The sequence below is a fragment of the Periplaneta americana genome, chromosome 10, assembly GCF_040183065.1.
Source record: "Periplaneta americana isolate PAMFEO1 chromosome 10, P.americana_PAMFEO1_priV1, whole genome shotgun sequence".
NCBI lineage: Eukaryota > Metazoa > Arthropoda > Insecta > Blattodea > Blattidae > Periplaneta > Periplaneta americana.
In genome coordinates this window covers 17,307,469-17,327,218 of record NC_091126.1, presented here as the reverse complement: position 1 = coordinate 17,327,218, position 19,750 = coordinate 17,307,469, and the positions used below count along the sequence as shown (strand labels likewise).

Genomic DNA, 19,750 nt, shown 5'->3' with positions numbered 1-19,750 from the left:
TTACGCACGAGACAATACGAGACCGAAGAAATCGTAACTATGGTAACTGACTGTTTGCACCGCAAAACGCGAGACAAAATCGATCGCTTCCCGCTTGTCTCCACATACGCAGTGTCAAACTAGATTTGGATAGGTAATGTTATTGAGAACGGCTGGCTGCAATTTCTAGGTTTATTTTGTAATATTGTTGTTTTACTCAAGAGTAAGAGTTCCGCATTGTAAAAGACATGAATTTGGATAGAGTGAGAACAGTTTTTTGGGTGTTCGTGTCATGTTCTCTTACGACTTCTGGTGGAAGTAACTATGAAGATCAGGATTTGGACCCATGCAAAGAGGTAACGTAGACTCAAAATTAAGCACATTAATATCATCACATAATTTCTTGTAATAGTTGTCTTCAGTTGAAATATACAACGTAAAATATAGTTTTCAGTCGTCCTGCGTAATATTGTGCTACAACGAATTTTATAAATCTGAAACCAGCCATTGATGTATTACATTATGTTCTCGAAATCATTTCTTTCAACTTCATAAGTGCATAATAAACATTTTTCTAACGTAATTCAGAATGCTATACATGTTTGTAAATATATAGATTTACATAATGAGTTCCTGAATCAGAGGACAGACTGACTGCGTCAATATATAGGCCTAAAGATAAAACTGATCCTAATACATTTTTTTTTTTCCACGATCGGGAGGGATTTATGTACACTATTAATTTCTTACCAATTATTTTTAGTGGAGTATAGTTATTTTTATAAGTGTAAAATATCATTCTTCATTTCGTGTATTGTTATACTGCAAGTAGGCTAAGTAGGCCTATTTGAATTTTCTTTTCGATACCACAGCACTGAATCCCAATATCATTCAAGCGTACCAGTATACGAAATTGATTTGTATTGAAGTTATGAATAAATACGTATAATGTCTCGTTATAAATTGTAATTTATTGTAAGAAGTTGAATTCGTTAATAACGTAAATCAACAAGTGAAAAGTGCGAAGGTTTAATTTTAGCTATAACTTCAACATTTGTCTGATACGTACGAACGTCAATGCTTAGGCTAATTAAAATTTGTTCGCAGAATAAGTTATTTTGTCCAGTCCTCTGCACGAAATTAATCTCCTATTAAATGGGCCGTAGCAAATCTTTGCAGTCTTAAACACGTTCAGGCTATTACTTACTCCATTGCTTCCACAATTCGCATTAAAGGTGTGGCACAACTGTTTAGGAGTGCCGGCGTATCACATGCCGCAATTTCAAACAATTCTGTTTGAATTTCACTTTTTACACGAGCCTTATGAAGTAGGGTACATAAAGTCGATATCACAGCATAGTCTTATCACGCGTCAGCATCCGGTAAGTTTGCGAACTGTGATTGCCTCAGACTTTCAGCTCTGTTCCATTGAGCTTTTATATATAGTATATAACAGTGTTGTTTGTACAGTTCTATTTTCAAAATAAAACGCTAGTTTATCTTATGAAAATGTATAATTTAATTTCATGTAAAAGAACTATTACACATGGACTTTGGACTATATTAAAGTCAAAAAAATTAAATATAAATTTCTGAATACATTAAACAAAACAAAATAAACAAAAACCTGTCCAATTTCTATCTAACAGTCTTGTTTGTACATTGATTATTTACACATTTGAAAAATAATTAATATATTATAGCATAACCTTTCGACTTTATTACTTTTTTTTTAGTTGGTTATTTAACGACGCTGTATCAACTACTAGGTTATTTAGCGTCGATGAGATTGGTGATAGCGACATGGTATTTGGCGACATGAGGCCGAGGATTTGCCATAGATTAACTGGCATTCACTTTACGATTGGGGAAAACCTCGGAAAAACTCAACCAGGTAATCAGCCCAAATGGAAATCGAGCCCGCGCCCGAGCGCAACTTCAGACCGGCAGGCAAGCGCCTTAACCGACTGAGCCAAGCCGGTGGCTACTTTATTAATGCTTGGCATCTCCTCCTCATTCATTTTACCAAGCTTTACACTGTTCTGGTTTGGTTTTAGCCCATTTTTCTCTCGCTACACGTTTGAAATCCTCTATAGTTGTACACTTCTGCTTTCTCACACTCCTTTTCAAAATTTCCAACAAATGTTCAGTGGGGTTTAAGTCTGGTGATTGAGGAGGTGTTCGCAGTTGTTGGAATATACTTCATATGAGCCAATCCTTATTGATTTGAGCAGTCTGTCATTGTCTTGTTGGAACATATACACAACTGGCGTCCCCATTTTTCGTGCACTCTGCTTAACATTTGACCTTAAAATGTTGTTGTACACATACTTATCCATATGCCCAACTTTGGACTCAATATTTCCTACACCATTTGCAGACACACAGCCCCACAATAGTATGCATCCACCCCCGTGTTTCACTTGTTTCTGTCATCTGTGTTGGGCTTTCTCCATTATCATATGAATGCCATCGGAATCATAAAGATTTATCTCCGCCCATTTGACCAAATCACCCTGTTCCAATATTCCTCATCCTTACCAACATGTTCTTTGTCGAAGCCTAATCTTAGAACTCGATTTGTCTCACTAATGTACGGCCTCTTTCGTGTCTTCGGCCATTGTAATCATTTTTCCACAACACAAGATGGATAGTTTGATTATTAATCTTCTTATTCTTGGATTTTTGACAACTTGATTAACTATGAATTCTCGTCATGTGCATTTAGCATTTTTTGCTTGTTTTTTCTTTCCAAGTTATTCCAAGTTTCATGACTTCGAAATTTTTCTACAATGTGTTGAACTGTAGAATGTGTTTATGCACTACTTTACCTCTTTTTCTATAGGAATAGCTCTTCAGAGCCAGCCGAATAATAACTTTCTAATTTCTTTAAATCGTAACTGAGCTCCTTACGACGCTCCATTGTACACAACAGCAAGTGACCTCCACTGAAAGACAACCCTGTGCACACTGCATGCTTGTTTACTATGCATCTAAACCTAACTACCCACTGTCCGTGGAGTAAGTGTACAAACGCGGTGTTCCATGAATTTCATGGAATATGTGGTTTTAAATTTTTCTGTAAGTAACAGATGTATGTAAATTAATTTTATTCATGTCACTGTGTTCGTGTTTAACTCGTGAAATATAATGAATTTAGTTTTATTGATATATTTTGAATTTTAAGGTCATTTCAAAGGTTAGTTTAATAATATAAGCGGTGTACAAACAATCTGTTATACACTGCACGTACTGTACATCGACTTAATGAATTGACAGACGTGGTTTAAATATAATCAAATTTCATATTTACTTTCCTCTTCCCACTTTATCTTTTTGAGAAGACTGTGATAAGAGATTAACGTTAATATTAGAACCATGATATCGACTGCAGGATATTGTCTGAAATAATATTCATTTTTAAATCGAAATAAAAACCTAGTAATTCTTTCATGGTATAAAAATGCATTATCGGCATTATGGGATGATCTATTTGAAGGGTCCAGAGGAAAAGCACTTTTAGTCCAAATTTAGTAATTTTTATATTTTAATTGAATCTGACAGTTAAAGTTGAGATCTTTAATCATACAAGGGAAAAACTCGCTTTGTTCCACATTATAATCATATTAAGGAGAGGCTTACGTGGGAAGAACCTGTCAGTTCTGCAAGTCTGTAAACGCTCTCCCGAAAATCTTGCAAAATGAAGGGTACACGGGAAAAACGAACAATGTAACAATGCTGTTAAGGGTGATGTCATTATCTAATTCACTGTATTACTACAAACTTTAGTGTTACTTTTACCAAAAGTGGTAAAGGAGAATTAAAACCACGGATACCTTCGTCATTTCCTTCATTTCAAGTAGAAAAAGCAATAAATTTTGCAGTAATACACTGAAATAAATCACTATCTCACCTTTTATGGAAATGTGACATTGTTCGTTTTTCCCGTGTACCCTTCAAATGTGATTAAACGTGTTTTTTCCCTGGACCTTCATTTGCTTTGTTAAAGGCTATGTGTCACTTAATACATAGTAAAAAGAGAGAACACGTTCCAATTTCTTGTAGGCTATCTAACGATGGCGTTTTAAATTCGAAAACTGAGTTGCACAAGAACTCTCAAACTAGACCTCTTACGTATCGGTACTAGTGTTGAAATAATCTGCTATTTTAACAGTATTTTTTTTAAGAAAATACTATTTTACGAAAGTCATTTGTTAGAAATTTCCTCACATTTAAATTAATTGCCGATAGTTGTAAATATATATGTAAACATTTCAACGGTGATTGTTGGCGACCAAAGAATTCTCGTGTTTGCCATTAGATCCGGACGGTGAAGTATAAAGCTATTTAAAAATGGCTCTCGTTGAAATGAAAGTGAAGATGAAATCCCCGTGAAATAGATTAGCTACAGATGAAAGGCCTCCGAACATAATATACCGGTGATTACACATTCACGTTAAAATAAAGCATTTAGCTGTTCTCGAGGATAATATTCTATTACGGGGAATAAGAAATTCCTCTTCAGAGATCATAGTTGATAATTTCTGAAGATATTAGCAAGCAATCTGCAAATATTCCAATAGGCCACCGGTTCAAAAATTGCCAGATGTTACTATGTTTTTATGCGGAACGGTGCGGAATGTTTTCTTTTTTTTTTCCGCGTACGGTGAAAATCTTTAACCGTAGGCCTATGCCAAACATGAAGCATGAAGACTTGTAGCATAAGTTACATACGTGGCATTTGATTTGTCTCTTTTTTTACGGCTCAACAGTAATTGTTAAATATACTGAACGACCTCTTTCCACGTTTTGTCCTTAATGGATTTCATGTTTCTTGAAGGAAACCTCAGTTTCAAAAGATTTTTAGATTAGCGGAATCAATTTCTATTGCAGATCAATTACTTAAATGTAAACCATGGGTCGTGGCTTTCGGGATGGGACGCCGTAGCGTCCCGAAAAATATTAAATAAAAGTGCTGAAATACTTAAATTAAAATTATTAACTTTTTTCAGAATTACAATTTTTCGAACAATAATGGAAATGCCGTCATGTCCGTCTCTATATACGTAATAATAATAATAATAATAATAATAATAATAATAATAATAATAATAATAATAATAAACTAGACTAAAAGAGGTACCATTTTTTTAATTTCATACCACGAATAGTATAGAATGGCGTCCGAAGCATGTGATTTACTTTCCGGCACCAAAAAAATGATTTCTTGCAGGTGCGGTCCAGGCCCCTAAACACCACTGCCCAAAAATTTTCATCTGGACCTCTCTAGCAAACCTTATATAATTACAAGAGTTCGCATTTGACAGAATTATCCATCGTGTTCCACATTTAAATGACGATCCGTTTCGCATATGGAGGCAATACATTAATTCATTACTACTCACAACAGGTGAATAATTCTAAGTTGTACTGTGGAAAGTATTGAGTGTCGGAAAGTAAAACCACATGCTTAGTACTCTGTAGGCCTACTATTCGTAGTACTCAATTATTAAAGGAAAATGGTACATACTTTACTCTAGTTCTGCAGAATTAACATAATAATAATAATAATAATAATAATAATAATAATAATAATAATAATAATAATAATAATAATAATAATAATAGCAGCAGCAGGAGATTTCTACACTTAATTATGCGATATTATCAGGCTACATTACCCCTGTTCACTTTAAAATACCCCCGTGGGGCGCGCAATTTGATTGCCTACGTAGTTGAATTTGAGTCTTGAGACAAAAAAATGTACGAACTCCAGTTGTAATGTATATAGAGATCATTATGGATTGTGATTTGTTTTATGGAAAAGGAGATGAATATTTGAAAACAAAGTTGAGTGCTATGACAATACTGCAGACGTAGCTGTACACGATCGTATTGAGTGATGCACCAACACTGTGTATTATTTACTTTTAATTAGGATTATTTTAAGTAGGCTATATTTGTAATAAGTGCATTCAAATGTAGTTTTTATTTGAACATTAAATGAGGGGATGAGCGAAACAAATATTCAGCTGAATTAATAGGACAGTTTTATACATATTTTAATTACGATGAATGTTGAAGTGCTTTTTGTTTCTAATAGGAAAGAGTTGAGAATTGCACACTGAAGTGAAAAGTATTAACTTGTAGTTACATTCGTATTGGATACGAGTATATTTTTCAATCAAGGGAGAAAAATTAATTTCCTTTTCTAATCAGAAAATTAAATACAGAGTCCGCAAAAAAAATGTATACACTCTTTAAGGAACGAAAACTATTTATTATGTGTTTGTTTTACATTTAAATCCTGATCACACATGTAGTGCTGTCTTCAGTTAAGCACATGGTTACTTTATATGTTCAAAATGTTCGCCGTTGGCGGCCAGACACATAACGAAACAAGCGGTTGCCGCAGCTACGTCGGTCAATGTTTCAGTGGAGATCGCTGCACATGCCGCTGTAATCTACTGGCGAAGATCCTCCAGCGTGCGAGGCTTACGTCGATAGACTTGGTCTTTCACAGTTCCCCACTAGTAAAAATTCATAGGGATTAGATCTGGCGACTGCGGGGGGAACTCAATGGGCCCTCTTCGTCCAATCCAATGTTTCTGCAGATTGTCATCCAGGAAAGCTCGCACGGCTAGGTGGTAGTGTGGTGGCGCCTCGTTCTATTGGTAGAAGACCTCAACATCAGCTCCATAAAGCGCACGTACACCTGGTAAAATTGATATGCATAACATTTCGAGGTACACTTCTCCAGTGACAGTACCATCAAAGAAAAAGGGTCCTACTAAGCCCTTGATGACAGTCCACGCCACACATGAACTGGTAGATTGACCGCCTTATCCACATGAACATGCGGATTTTCCGGTGCCCAGTAGACGCAGTTATGCCGATTCTCTGTTCCATTAAGTTAAACTGGGCCTCATCAGACCACACTACCTTCTTCACAAATTGTTCGTCTTCAGTTACCATTCGCTGATACCATTCGCAAAATTGCATTCGACGATCAGGATCGTCATCATTAGGCCTAATCGCGTGCAGTAATCGTGGGCTGTAAACTTTCCACTTAGCAGCTTTCAGAATTCGTCGTACATTTGTATTGCTAATCCCCACTTTACGTGTACATTGCGCAGCAGACTTCTGTGGAGAAGTGACAAACCTTTCCAACACGAGAGCCGACGAAGCAGGTCTTGTAGCTGTACACGGTCTTCCCGATCTCCCTTGGTATAATGTCACAAATCGTTCCATGCGCCTCAAACTTGTTAATAATGTATTTAATTGTTAGGCGTGTTGGGGGTTCTCTTTCGCACTATACTGACACTACACTTCAAATCTCATAAACCACTTCAGAATGCACTTTCGCTGCTCGAACGTCAAGCGTGTTCAGCCATTTAGTTTTCTCACTATCGTGATGAAGTAGCGAAAGACCATATTACAACATACTAGTAATTCAAATCAATTGACAGTATCAATATCCCGATAGTCTGTCAAAGAGTGTATACATTTTTTTTTTGCGGACTCTGTATTCCAATAATTGTGCTAATAGGTAGAGCTCTGTCACGGGTCACGCATAGTGCATAGATGGCCAGTTTGAAATCCAACCTCTATTCAGTTATGCAGCATAGAGCTCAATGCCTCTATTCAGTTATGCAGCATAGAGCTCAATGCAGTTATGCGGCCGTCCGCCATCAGCGTAGAGGAGAGTGAAGGACAAGGGTTTCAATAACAAATGCAAGCATCGCCAGTGGCGGAGTATTTACACCTAGGTTTACAGACAGTACAGTAGTTAATAAACACGTCACCTCATGATAACAATTACAATGAAAATTATCAGAACTTACAACAATTTGTTATTATTTGATAATACTAAAAACGAAATATATTTTTTGTCTATCACACTGACATATAAACAAAAAATGTAACTAAATCATTTACCATTCTTCAACCTGTTCGACTAGTTCGATATGTTATTGTCAGTCGAATTTGATCAGAATGATTGCTATCTGTCACTCAGTCGAGACCTGCATTTAGATTTTATCATCACAGTTGTTCACACACAAGGTCGTATCGATTATAACTTCAATGGCATATGGGTCATTTCATGCAAAACAGTGGAGTCGAAAACATCAACAATCCAATGTTTGTTCATTTTTATGTATTTTGTTCTGAATATGGTATACCGTATGCAACCCATATCTTCAAGTGCAGTAGTTTTCCTGTTACAGAAGGTCTACTGCAAAGGAACGAAGACGTGGATATTTATTTTTACAAAATTGTTTCAAAACTTCTGTTCCTACAAATTCCTTGCATTTAGCTTTCAATGTAACATCACATTGCAAATCTGTAAGCTCAGATTTTTTAGGTTTATTTTAGTTTTTTGTACATCTGCCAAAAAGGATCAGCATACAAAGATATGTTCTGCTTCAAATTCCTTAAATCACTAAACCTATGTTCGCGAATTTGGTTTTATAAATCGAGGAAGAAATCGGCATAATCGTTCAATTTACTAAGCGGTACGTTGAAAAAGGAGCCTAAAAATGGGAAGGGTTTTATGTGGTCCATCCGGAGAGTAAGTTAGTTGATAAACCGTTGACTCGCGCTATAGGCCTACAAATTGTTCCTCCACCGCTGTGGAGTAATGGTTAGCACGTCTGGCCGTGAAACGAGCGGGCCCGGGTTCAAATTTTGGTTGGGACAAGTTACCTGGGGTTTCCCCTCAACCAATTGAAGCAGAATTGCTGGGTAACTTTCGGTGTTGGACCTCGGACTCATTTCGTCATCATTAATTCACATATCATCAATCATCATCATCCGTACCATACATAGTCCGGATAAGTTCATGGTGCAGCGTGCTGTACTTGTATAAGAGTGCGGCCGTTCAGCTACCCAATCATTCACAGTAAGCCTCAGCTGCAGTGCAAGCCTTCGTGTCCCTCCTCCGTACAAGAGAGGGAGAGAGACTGAAATCTAGTAACTAAGCTCCTCTCTCTTCCTACCATTGATCTGACTCCGCCTGTTGCCACTGACGCTAAATATTGGCGTTCCACCCTTTCGTCGCAAAGCGTCACTAGTCTCTTCGTTAGTTTTTTTTCAGAGGTTCGCAGATGGTCCTTTTTCTATTAAAAGCTTCCTCGGCCATTGCTATCCTCTTCCTGACATCTTGGCAGCAGCTCATGTTACTGCTTATAGTACACTCCAACTTTTTGAAGCTGTCCACTTGCTCTACTGCCTCATTTAGAATTCGGAAGTTTACCTTCTTTATTTTTCTTCCAATGACTATGGTCTTCGTCTTATTTGCATTTATCTTCATCCCATACTGCTCACAGTTGTCATTAGCTCCAGTAGCATATCCCATAGTATCATCTCCTCTTCTGCTAACAACGCCATATTATCAGCAAATCTTACGCACTTTTTTCTTCTTCCTCCTGCTATCACTCATCCCATATTCTGAAAACAGTTCTTCATTAAATCCTCCAAGTAAATGCTGAACAGGGTAGGTGATAAATTGCATCTTTGACGTACTCCTCTCCCAGTTTCACTTTCTTCTGACATTTCTTCTCCTATTCTGACTTTGAGTCTTTTCATATAAAGATTACTGAAAAATCTTCTCTTTTTCCAGTCCACACCTACTTTCTTTAGGATCCCCATCAGTTTATTCCAATCCACTCTGTCATTAGGAAGATTAAATGATGGCAGGATATGTAGCTCGTATGGGTGAATCCAGAAATGCACATAGAGTGTTAGTCGGGAGACCTGAGGGGATCCCGAGACGTAGATGGAAGGATAATACTAAAATGGATTTGAAGGAGGTGGGATATGATGGTAGGGACTGGATTAATATTGCTCAGGATATGAACAGATGACGGGCTTATGTGAGAGCGGCAATGAAACTTCTGATTCTCTAAAATCTATTTGTAAATAAGTTGTAAGTATAGGCTACTTCCTTCATATCTAATGAGAGAGAGAGAGAGAGAGAGAAAATAGCCTATACCACTCTGACCTGGGGGCATTGTCCCCTATGTCTGCCTATGGCCGTTTCGTTTCTTGACATTGATTACTAGAGGACTACACATCACTCAGTGCTGTCGTGTTCCTGGAGTCTGAAATCTATTGCCACTGACATTAGAGTAGGTGTGTCTATATTTATTCTGGAAGTCTCCAATTTCGTTACGTTGGCATTTAAAATACTACTCTGATCCTCATGTCTATAGCCGCGTATGTATAAAGCGAGGCTGTCACGTGCTGCCGTCTCTCGCAGTAGCCTCGCTTGTTGTTTGCTCGCGAGTTTGTTCTTTGGTAGCGAGGCAGGAATGCAAAGCAGCGTGAACCACCAGTTAGTGCGCGGTAACTAAGGCTGTTAACACTGGTTTGCGTGATGACATCATCACCAACGAACAGTCCACACGGAGCGAGTTATTCACTGCGAGTCACCTTTAATCCAGTAGCGGACGGTGGGTTTGAAAGTTGAGGAGGCCAAGACGTGAATGATGAGAATATAAAATATAAGGCCTGTGACGTACCTCATTACCAAGCGCAGAATTTATAGGTTTTAAGAAACTAAAATTAGATTTTCCAATTTATGTTTTAGGATTTTAAATCTTATGTTTAGGAATTTACATGATTTTAGGGGAAAAAATTAATATAAACAACATACTGTTAATATATTACAACGGCTTGATAAAGATTGCCACTCTTTGGGACGCTTTAAGTCCTAACCTACGAATTAGGTCTTTTTAGGTCATATTACATTTAAGAATGTTACTCTTTGCTACATAAAACGAACAAGAAAAACAATATTTCGAGAGTAACGAGACAGCAACGAAATTGATTCGAACCTAAGAATCCGGGGCTTGCTCATTACTATTACATAGCCTAATTTTAGAGCAAATTAACTGGACGTTCCTCTTTCTTCGCAAACCGATCAAATAGGCCACAACATACTGAATAACTGCTACTAGAAGAAGCTAGAGACAAATCTGCATTTGTTTCTAAACTCTCGACATACTTAAAATACTGTATAAGTAAATACATCTCGTAACACAAAAGAATAAAATAACAAGAGCACCCGCAAACAAGAGAAAAGCTAACAACATAAATGAAAACTTTTACGCAGGGAGAGAAAACTAACACGTGACTCAATTTTCTAAAACCAAGAAGAGAGAAAAAGAGAAAGAGAGAAAGCTTCCCAATACAGCCGAAACCGGCCGTGACTAAGCAGTACAGTTGTCAGCGGTGGGTAGGACGTCTCCAAATCGGCTCCCTTCGCGCGTTCTAGTCAAGTATAAACACTCTGCTAACCAGCTATCTTATTGGTTGAACTGCTGTTGTCATGGTTACTGGGGAGTAGCGTCATGTAATCGACTCCTCTCTCCTGCTCTCACACAGACACTGCAGGCTGCTAGATGTCGACTATACAGGTTACAGCGCTGTTATTTTGCAGTACTAATTATTTGTACTATGTAGGCTACAGTATAGCGAGCGGGCATCACCAACTGGATGTGGTCGACTTTACGTAACTTACATCTTAGTCGTAGTGAATAATAAAATTAATATAAAAGGGAAAATGTTCGTCATTTGCTGTAACTTGTCTGTGATCTTAATTCAGCTGAAATTATTACTGCCATATTGTGTTCTGGTAAAATATTAGGGGAGGCTCGGCCTCCCTTGCCTCCCCTGAAAATCCGCCGCTGCAGTTTGATCGCATCCAAGAAACAGACTGGAACTGGTTCAGGTGAAGCAAAGCGAAGCAAACATCATAAGGCAGCCTTGATTCGTGGATAAGCGGCTTAAAACTAGCTTCGCTCAGTGGATACTTTGCCTCGCAATCGTGTGCGGTGGCCTCGCGAATCACCCACGAGCCAATTCGAGTACAAAATGAGATTGGCGTGCGACTTACCCACTTACCCCTTCATGAGTGCTCTTTTTCTCTCTCCCTCTAAACCAGCGGACATAGCATAGTGCATCCTCGAGCTAGTGTCTCAGAAGAATTGATACAAAGGGTTTTTCGAAAATTTCGTTATCTGCCGAAATTAGATTTCTAGAAAAAAAATATACAAGAATCCAATTTATTTTAGAGTCAAAAGTTTCCGAAAAAAAAAAATGGAGATAGCAATATGAAATTTTGATAGGTTTGAAGTGAAATGGCACTTGTACTAAGGCAGGAAAATGAAACAAGATAGTTTCAGTCCAAATAATAATAATAATAATAATAATAATAATAATAATAATAATAATAATAATAATAATAATAATAATAATAATAATAATAATATTATTATTATTATTACTACTATTATTATTTTATTTTTATTTATTTATTATTTTATTTTTATGTATTATTTATTATTATTTTTTTATTTACTATTATTTTTTATTTACTATTATTTCATTTATTATTATTATTATTATTATTATTATTATTATTATTGTTATTAAAGTAACAGTAATACCATTAATAAATATAAAACTGCTATGATATTCTTTTTATTTTTCTGAATTTCAAAGTATGACATACTGGTGTTTAATCAGAAAAAATATTATTTATGTAATGGAACTATTTTTATTAAATTTCAAAACTCACGATTAACTCGAAAACTTTAAGCAAAGGAAACATTTCGAAAATAAATTTGAAATTATCGCGATGTTGTCTATGAGAACCTGCAGTTCGAACAGCCAAACGTTGAGTCACCCTGCATACGGAAGTCCATAGACGAAAATAATCCTTTGTTTAACTAGCCGTAACACGGAAACTAGTAAAGATTTTGAATAGCGACCATTTTTAAAACTAATTTTCATTCTTTCTAAACATTTGTTTCGCTTTGACCCCATCTAAAGAGAAAAATAAAAATGTTTGCCGTTTACCAACTTTTGTGGGTGTCAATGTAATATATTTTAGCAGGTCTCTTCGAAGTTAGTACATATAGCCTATATTTTTTTCACTTTCCAAAAAAGAGTTTGATTTCGACATCTTTTCTATGCTTTTCTGAGACAGATATCTATGAATCTTAAATTACAGCGCGATTGATTGATTATCATAGGAGCTACGACATAAGGTTTAACGGTGCGTTAAATAGCGTCCTAGTCTACAGCTACAGTACTGACCGTCCGCACCAGTTACGGCTGTTTTCTCTCTCTCTCTCTCTCTCTCTCTTGCACCACGGTGCATTTTCCGATACACTCCTTACCCGATACCCATTTCAGCGAGTGCTGACGATCACTGCTCTAAACACTACCGCTCTTTACGCGCATGATTTAGGGTCCACATCTATTGGAAACAATTCTACTACAGGTAGCCAAAAATGCAATACAAATTAGGAACGCATATATTATATTGTCTCTGATACCAGTTACAAGTAATAAATAGTATGGTTATTAAAGGATAAAAATTCGCTCCGGTGCCTGGGATCGAACCCGGGTCCCTGTTTCTACGTACCAAGCGCTCTAACCACTAAGCTACGCCGAAGTTCAATCCACAGCACTGGATCCCCGGCGCCGGAGCGAATTTTTCTTCTCTAATAACCATTGTCACCATAACAATTTCTGTAGGACCAAAAATTAATTTTCACCTAAATAAATAGTACTATTGCAATTTCTGGCAGTTCGGCAACTTCTGTTGCACGCGTGCACTTTGGGTTGCCTCTTAAGATTCAATAATGGAAGCTGAAACTTTATTTCCGTACGATAGCCTATAGTAATAAGTCCACAACTGTGGAGAAACAGAGCGTCTGGCCGCGAAACCAGGTGGCCCGGGTTCGATTCCCGTTTGGGGCAAGTTACATGGTTGGGGTTTTTCCCGGGTTTTTTCCTCAACCTAATACGAGCATATGCTGGGTAACTTTCGGTGATCGACCCCGGCCTCATTTCACATGCATTATCACCTTCAACTCATTCAGAAGCTAAATAACATCAGATGTTGATACAGCGTCGTAAAATAATCTATTGAAATAATAATAATAATAATAATAATAATAATAATAATAATAATAGAGAGAAAGGAACTAGCCACCCTACCCCATTATCTCCTGGCCTAGTTATAATAATAATAATAATAATAGTAATAATAATAATAATAATCCCTAGCGCGAGAGCCCATGAAAGTCCAAGGTCGACAAGCCAGCTGCTGGTCTCACGTTCACATGCTTGAGCAGAGGTGAACGATCATCCAACCAGAATGGAGGTACCGTGTAGTTAGCACGATGACCCCAAGCCCTCATAGCTGGATTTCCTAATCGGATTTCGCTATCACTGCTCCCCTAATTCATCACAATGCTGGGTGGGCACCGGTTTCATACTTTGGCTGAAATTTTGAGAGAAAATTTCTTCCCCCATGAAGACTCAAACCAGGCGCATTCCGGAACGCGAGTCCTAGGCATGATACTATAGCGTACAGTAACCATTATTTATTTAGTTGTTTGTTTATTTAAACATCACAGTTTCATAGAGTTTATGACGCTAGATTGGTTAATCTAACGTTTAGATCAAGTGCTCAAAATGGAGACCTCCAGCTTGGATACAGGCATAATAGCGGAATGTGTACAATCGTCCTTTGCATTCCTGTCGTCGTTCGGGTGTGGATGGCGTTTCTTTGCAATGTAGCGTTTAAACAGGACAACTCAAGAAGAAATCATCTGGAGTTTAAACTGAAGAAGGCGCTGAACAGACAACAGACATACAATAATATTATTTTGTGTTCATACGAAGGTAGTTCCGAAAGTAATACCTCCTATTTATTTCCATGGAAACTACAACAGATACACAGAGCATAATAACACAGTTGAAAAGAGCAAAGTTTCAGCTACTTACAGTTATTTTTCACATAGTCACCACCATTCGTTAAGCATTTTTGCCAGCGATGAACAAGAGCCTGCATGCCGCGGTCGTAAAAATCTGAACCAGCAGAGGCAAGCCACTTTGTTACAGCTGCGATGACAGCAGCCTTGTCTGGAAAATGTTGCTGCCCACGTAATCCGTCTTTCATAGGCTCAAAGAGATGGAAGTCTGAAGGCGCTAAGTCTCTAAACTGGTGTGGGGTATGGCTTTATCGCGTTGCAAGCGAAAGGTTTTCTTCTCTGGCCTAACACTGGAAATTCAGGCTTTCAGCTTAGCCAGAATTGACAGTTTCTTCAGGCTGCAGGACATCCAAAAGAATCACACCCGCCTATCCCAGAGACTGTCGCGGTTGAAACGCACCCTCTGTATGGTCTCCGTACGCCTTCAACAAACGTCGATGAATGTCATATAAATTGGGGGAAAGAAGACCGAGGACGGACACTGGAAAGTTTTCTTTTCTCAATCGTACTATCAGCGACTGGAATGCTTTACCTGCAGACTTACTAAAGGCTTTACCAATAACCAAAAATGTATTTAAAAATAGGTTTAAGGACTTTACTAATAGACGGTACTATATTATATACACTACTTAAAGGGTGTAATTGATATCTTGTTATTTGAAGTGTTCTATCAGTGTGGAAGTGTGTTGTGTCAGTGAAGTGTGTAGTGTCAGTGAAGTCTATTGTGTAAGTGAAGTGTGTTGGTGTCAGTGAAGCGGCTGTGCAAAGTATTTGAACAGTGAAATGGTTAGAAGTGTTAGTGAAATCAGGTAGAATCAGTGCAGTGAGTGAGGTGACAGCGAAATAAGTTTAGTGTCGAAAGGTACTTGTGCAGGTATGAACCTGTCACACTCGTGGGTCTGAGTTCGAACTTAGGGTTAAGATACAAATTAGATTTATTTTAAATGTTATTTTAAGTGACCATGCTTAATTTAATTTATGATGTTCCTTATTATTATTATTATTATTATTATTATTATTATTATTATTATTATTATTATTATTATTAATTATTGTTTTTTATTAGTTGTGTTTATTATTGTCATTATTGAGTGTAATTAGTTACCACTGCCGCCGGGTATACACTCATTTGCAGTGTGAATAAATAAATACATGCATACATACATACATACATACATACATACATACATATATACATACATACATACATACATACATACATACATACATACATACATACATACATACATACATACGTACGTACAATGTCAGTGGGTGCAATTTGTTGGCAGTGAGGGATTCAGTAACACATCTGTTTCTTACGCACCTCTATGCCAGATGTCATGTTGATAGATAGCCCTGCTGCCACTATCTGTCTCACTACAGGACATTAGCGTGAAGCTTCAGCCTTTACTACAACGCCACTAACATCCTGCTCAGACGTTACAAGTAAACACAAAAAATAAGAGGCATTAATTACTTTCGGAACGATCCTCGTATTTCACAAATTTAATCATCTACAGAGGATGAATGTTAATTAGAAAAAGGAATAGTCTATTTTCTACAGAAGTTTCATTTCGTTTAATGGAACAGTAGCCAAACTGTAGCAGAAATTAATGTAAATAAAATTAGATTATTAGAATAATAACTATGTTTACCGCAAGTTTCTAATCCAAATAGTTAATTAAATATCGCTATTTAAATTTTGTTCTTCAGATGAAAGATCTCTGTAACAAAAAATAATAGGAAGTGATGTTATTTTGTTTACTTCAATAGGGAAAACGATAGAAAGTGATGCTGATATTCTTATGTTGTTATTTTGTTTACTGCAATAGTGAAAACGATAGAAAGTGATGCTGATATTCTTATGTTGTTATTTTGTTTACTGCAATAGGGAAAACGATAGAAAGTGATGCTGATATTCTTATGTTGTTATTTTGTTTACTGCAATAGGGAAAACGATAGAAAGTGATGCTGATATTCTTATGTTGTTATTTTGTTTAATTCGGGTGTAAATAATTAACACCTGTGCAACGTATTAAAAGTAAGTTGACTGATGTAATTGCAAGATAGCTTTCACTTTTTCCACATTGACCATTCACGAGAATCGTGTAATTTTTTTCAGCGTTGGTAAATACCATCCTTTCTAAATATATACATCACAACTTCAATAAATATCAAATGTACAACCCAAGAATTTTGTGTGGACTATTCATATGAACAATTTTATTTAACTTGTTTACATATATACAGGGTGTTTCAAAAATACGGGGCATAATTTCAGGTATGTATTTCCCACATGTAGACAATCAAAATAGTTCATTACAACATGTGTCCGGAAATGCTTTATTTCCGAGTTATGGCCTTCACAACATTGAAATTCACCGGAACGTTTTTCTTTCCGTAGGTCGTTGCCGTCAAAGGAGACATTAAGAGGGCACTCTGACAGTTCATTCCGAGGCGAAGGTTACATTCAGTGTTGTGTAGCGTTAGACTGTGCGACATGTATTCAAATCAAGAGCTGGCAGAGATACACTTCATGTACGGTAAGGCGGACGGCAATGCTGCGCTGGCTCATGTTTTAGAAGACACTCCACTGATCAATCGTCAACACATTCACTTCTTGCATGATGGCGCTCCTGCACACTTCAGTCGTACGGCTCGCCGGTACTTGGATCGAAGGTTTCCTGATCGATGGATAGGTAGAGGTGGCCCAATTACTTGGCCTCCACGCTCACCTGATCTGAACCCTCTCGATTTCTACTTGTGGGGCCATTTAAAATCATTGGTTTATTCGTCTCCGGTGCCTGATTTGGAATCCCTTCGGAATCGAATTGTGGCATGTTCTGAGGACATACGCAATACTCCTGGAGTTCGGGATCGTGTTCGCAGGTCAATGAGACATCGATGTGAGGTCTGTATTCAAGCAGGAGGTGGACATTTTGAACATCTTCTGTAATGACAACGATCTGCGGAAAGAAAAACGTTCCAGTGAATTTCAATGTTGTGAAGGCCATAACTCGGAAATGAAGCATTTCCGGACACATGTTGTAATGAACTATTTTGATTGTCTACATGTGGGAAATACATACCTGAAATTATGCCCCGTATTTTTTAAACACCCTGTATAATAAGGAAAACAAAAAATTGTTACAATTTATATTCTTATTTTATTACATAATGAAAATTACTTTACATTTGTGTTCCAGAAATGAAACGTGGATGTATAGTTATAGTGGTACTTATGTAATGAATGGCGTAATAATTACCTGAGAAGCTATTTGACTTCTGTAATGTTTATTCAAATTTTGTTAAATAATTAAGATATTTTTTCATTTTAGGGTGGATACCATTATGAACTGACAGAATGTGATGGACAGAAGGGGCGGTGGAGGGTCCAAGTTCCTAGCTCTGGCATGTGTTCTGATACGAGTCCTAATCCAGCAACTAGAATTAATGATTGCAGTATGTATTTCAAACACAAGTCTTTTGGATTTATACAGCCATACACACAATTGTTAAAGAAAACATTAAAGGATGTGTGATGAAGCTCACTGTTGAATCTCAGATGTTTCATTTAGGTAACATTTTAGCATGTCTTGTACTTTCATATTAAATGACACAATTTTTTTTTTCATGAAAAATCGCTTTCGATCTTGTGGATGGAAATCAATGAGCTTACGCATTATACCGCCAGAGAGCCATTTAAATAGACTAAAAAAATAACACTGTGTCATTTAAAAGCAATTGTCACTTGACTCATCACACTAGTCTTTAAACATATGTTTGTTAGCGTTTTAACACCTTTCTTTGACATACTTGTGGTCATATTTTTGCTTTTAGTGTCTCTGTTATCATTATGAAACACGCTCACTTTAGAAATAAAATGTATTTTTTTTTATTAATGAAGAATCCATTCTGAACATAATATTTTCGAACTTATCTAGTTCTTTTGTCGTAACATATTCTTAGGCGCAGCATTCCATATTACCAGGCAGCGAAACTTAGTGCCCGATGAAACAGGTTTGCTGTTCCTTTACTATAGTTATCGGTACGGGTTTGTTTACTTGCGCGTGAGTAGAGTAAAGGCTGGTTCACAATAAACCAGGAACGGAAACTAGAACGAGAACGAGAACGGAAATATTCTTAAAATAAATGTCTTTAAATGTGAGCATTCACAATTAACTATTGTGAATGCTTACATTTAAATACATTTATTTTAACATTATTTCCGTCCTCATTCTCGTTCTAGTTTCCGTTCCCGGTTTATTGTGAACCAGCCTTAATGGTCAACAGTGGGGGGGGGGGATAAGTAGAGACCACAGATTTTCGCATAATGATCTGAAGTGTAGAATGAATATAATAATTTCTGATAATGTAGGGGAGTCGGTAGGCAAATCAATTAGCCATTTCAATTTGAATTTAAAGGCTGAAATACAATAATTATTTATTTAAGCATGTCAGTAAACTAGTGATTCAGAAAATTAAAAAATAAGAGTTACATGATTCATAGTCATTGTTTTCAAATCTAAATGAATTATTCAGCCCAGCAAATATTGTACAGATAAATGTTGATAATGTTAATGCACTCACAGAAAGGGTTAAAACAGTGAGTTACTTCGAGGATGTAAAAAATATTTATTTCAGTATAACATTTCTTGCTTTGAAGGAAATAGTTTTGAAATAGTCATCCAAAACTTCCAATGTTAAAGCTGACGTGATTGAGGCATTACAAATTCTCATGTTGAATTACCATGAATTTACACCTGCTGTGTTGAAGTGTGTCTGGGTTCCTTGTGCGTCTGTTGACGCAAAAAGGTTTTTCTCAAAGTATAATAATTTAAGTGTTAGTGATCGTAGGCGTAGAACGAAAGAAAATAATATTGTGGTTTCTGCTATGATTTCATTTCACAAATAAAAACAGCAGATGTTACATTATACAAATAATGTTTTTTTCTCAGTGTTATAATAGTACATTA

The 19,750-nt window shown here is 36.8% G+C and overlaps 1 protein-coding gene across 1 annotated transcript in view; it reads left to right on the top strand.

Annotated features, from left to right (window-relative positions):
• The first annotated feature begins 80 nt into the window (after positions 1–80).
• LOC138707483 (endosome/lysosome-associated apoptosis and autophagy regulator family member 2-like) overlaps positions 81–19,750 on the top strand; it is a 57,786-nt gene continuing 38,116 nt past the window's right edge. Inside the window, exons 1-2 of the mRNA XM_069836964.1 lie at positions 81–335; positions 18,113–18,236. Of these exons, the coding sequence (XP_069693065.1) occupies positions 228–335; positions 18,113–18,236 (232 nt within the window). The 5' untranslated portion in view covers positions 81–227. The remainder of the gene's footprint in view (positions 336–18,112; positions 18,237–19,750) is intronic.